This window comes from Trachymyrmex cornetzi, unplaced genomic scaffold, assembly GCF_001594075.2.
Source record: "Trachymyrmex cornetzi isolate Tcor2-1 unplaced genomic scaffold, Tcor1.1 scaffold441, whole genome shotgun sequence".
Taxonomy (NCBI): domain Eukaryota; kingdom Metazoa; phylum Arthropoda; class Insecta; order Hymenoptera; family Formicidae; genus Trachymyrmex; species Trachymyrmex cornetzi.
Window position 1 is genome coordinate 603,806 of NW_017299190.1, and position 3,321 is coordinate 607,126.

The 3,321-nt window shown below is 34.5% G+C and overlaps 1 protein-coding gene across 2 annotated transcripts in view; it reads right to left on the minus strand.

Annotated features, from left to right (window-relative positions):
• Window positions 1-3,272, minus strand: part of LOC108764657 (Krueppel-like factor 13) — a 5,007-nt gene extending 1,735 nt beyond the window's left edge. Inside the window, exons 1-2 of one of the 2 annotated variants that reach the window (XM_018512996.1) lie at window positions 3,032-3,272; window positions 2,062-2,259 (exon numbers count right to left, since the gene is read on the minus strand). In XM_018512996.1, coding sequence (XP_018368498.1) covers window positions 2,062-2,259; window positions 3,032-3,085 — 252 coding nt within the window. In that variant the 5' untranslated portion in view covers window positions 3,086-3,272. The other variant, XM_018512997.1, reaches the window with a different exon arrangement.
• Window positions 3,273-3,321: the final 49 nt, after the last annotated feature.

Here is a 3,321-nt window from a genome sequence, read left to right on the forward strand (position 1 = left end):
ACACTCTTAAGAAAAATTTTCGAAATTCATCTCGATATTCTGAGGATATACTGCGAACAATGTTCCTGCGGACATAGGAATATCATACGAATATCAGACGTGACCTTTTTAGTATATTCTCAGAATATTCTCAGAATATAATGTGCTATCTAGGAAATGTTTATGGTCTATGCAATCTAGGACCACAAAAATATTTACAAAATATTTAAAATAAACCTTATGAATATTTATAAATATTTTGTAAATATTTTATAAATATTATGTGCTGTCTGGGGTTGTAGTTTTATTCTGAAGGATTCCTTTACGCTCGATAAAGAAACAAAAGAATTGTAAATTTATTCAGTATAGTGAGTTTATTCAAATGGATAGGTACAACTATGTATATATCTCAATGTTCGGTTTTAAAAATAGAGCAAATTTGAAACATTCCGTAACGCATTGAATGATAGACAGTCTAGAAGAAATAATTTGAAGCTATAAATAAATATGCTAAATATATCATCTTATCGAATTGTAGCTGCGTTCAGCAAAAAAAGCAGTTTTGCAACTGTTGTAAAATTCTTTAATATGATAGGTTTAATACGATAGGTTACAAGCTATTTTATCAATAAGGAACCGACATAGCAGTCAGCACTTTTGTCGAAAATATCGCCGGAAGGTACGGCTACTTGAATGATAAAAAGACGAAAGGATCAATGAAACGGTGCGCACTCAAACGGAGTCATATTACAACTTTGGCTCACTCTCCAGTCGATTAAAACGAGCCGATAAATTGAAGGGAAACTAAGAAAAAAGGAAGAATAGAATAAAGAGACTCGCAAGGGGAGACTCCGGAGTGACCCTTGCCGTTTTCAATGAAATTTGACAGGATTGTAGAGTTCCCCTGAATGAAAATCATCCCCTATTTAGACGTAGACGGTCTACCGTTTCCGAAATATTTCAATATTAAAGTTGATAACATAGGCAGTTCCTCTAGAGTTTATTAGAACGTCATGCTCGAGTATTTCTAGTGTAATGGATATGATAACAACTTTCTTTTTATTATTTCAATGCAATATTCATAACAAACTTTATATACTATCGCTTGATACGAAATATTGTAACTGTCTACTCGATATAAAACGTTATAATTATCTATTTGATATTAGATGTTATTATAGAAACGTTTCGAAAATGATTGTAAACAGAGCAGATTATTAACGAAACATTGGAGAGTTTTCATCATTACGCTACAAATGCTCGAGTACGTTTTAATAAATCTTTAAAGGAAATGCCGTTATCAACTTTAATATTAAAATATTTCAGAAACGGTAGACCAGGTGATTTTTATTCAGGGGATCAGATTTTTATTCACACTTTACAATCCTGCCAAGTTTCATTGAAATCAGTAAGGGTCTCTCTGGAGCCTCTCTTTGTTAGCTAATCATTCATGGAAAGTTTGATTCGCATTCCTAATGTGTCGAATATTCCGGAACAACGAAAGCATTTTCGCAGAATGTTCGAATATTAATGAAATATTCGAAATATTGTATGAACATTTTTTATATATATCACGAAAATCACTCATCCGCGAGTAGTATACCCATCTTCACCAACAGAGAATCGCGGCGAAAATGCATATAATTAGTAAAGAAGAATCACATAAGAAAAAATAAAAAGAGCACATTTCACTTGAAGTGAAGTGAGTTTCCAAAATTGTGCTCCAAAGTGAAAGTAAAAAAAATGTGTTTCTGACAGTATAATTTTATTTAAAAATTTATTCAAGGCCCTCCGGACCTGAAATTTATGGGAAAATTATAATTTTGTGGAAAATATACGGGACATTCTCCGAATTATGTAACGCTACACAAATAATAAAATATTTAGCCACTTGAATATCGCTGTTACATTCTCAAAATATTTCGGGATATTCCGGAATGTTCTTGGTATATTATTTGGAGATTACAGAAACATTTTGCGAATATTTCCGAAATACTTAGTGTTAACGGAGAGAGAAAGAGAGAAAGAAAGAGACAGAGGAAAACATAGCTATCTCTGGATAAGGCATTCTGCTTTATTTACCTTCGCCAGCTCGCATTGCTCGACGCACCGCCGCTTTCGGGGTGGCTCATCTTCCTCCGAGTCGGAGGGCTGAGGGGTAGGCGGTAGAACGGGGTGGGAACCCGCGTCCTCTTCATCTTTCTTGGATCTTGTCGACTGATTCGAAAGCTTTTCCCCTAACAGAGCCGCAACGCTGAACGATAACTGTAGTGGTTCCATCTGCGAAACAAAAAGAAGCATGAGAGCACAATTTCGCCAAAGGAACAAATCATCGTGAAAATGCCTGCTGAAGGAAATTATCTAGCCCAAGACACGTAAGATATTAAAATGAAGTATACGAAGTCAGGATTTTATTTTTATTTGAAAAAATATGTTTCCAATATGTCAAGTAATACGCAATTATAATACATACATACACACACAAGGTAAATGCGATTAAAGAGTAAAATAAATGGATACTTTTATTTTTCTAACCTTCTTTTAAAGATAATCGAGTTATTAAAAATGATATACAGACGCATGTTCCTAATATATACATTATTTATTGATAAATATTAATTTCTATATAAATATTTTCTGTATTCCTTCTGTTTTATTTTATCTTATTATTTTAGTCCTATTTCATTATGTCACAATTCTTTCGTTTTTTAGAAAGAATGTCGATCAACCATCAAGCAGAAAATAAAATTTAATTTTCAGATAACTTCAGGCTAAACTTTAATAAAATTTAAAGTTAATGTAGAATATCGAAAAAATCAAGTTTACATTAACGAACTTAATTTAGAACACAGTAATATATATAAAACTTAAAAATTTCATAATTATCCTGATATCGTAAATAAAAATTATTATTTTACTATAAATATAACGATTCGCTCAATCACAAAATGACGACAAAACTCTCTCTAACACTGTAGAAACGAAGACGTTCGAGTTTCGCGGGCAACGGCGAGCGATGTTATGGCGGTATATTTAATTCGCTGCCACTTACATGTTTCAACTGGGGCGAGGCCGGTGGGGAAAGAGGCGCCTGATTCGTATCCATATTCACGCAGAGAACGATGAGCACGATTCGTGACTCGAGATAAGAAAAGAAAAAAAAAAATGAGAACCAGACACTGTTTCCCAAGTCAAAAAGCAAAACGGGAGAGGAGAAACGAGAAAGGACGTGCGCGCGCGCGCGCACGACGAGCCCTCGTCGATATAAAGCAGAAACGAGCGAACCCGCGGCAGTCTCGCGATGCAATGAGGCTCTCTCAGGTCGGCGCGCCTGGCTATGGG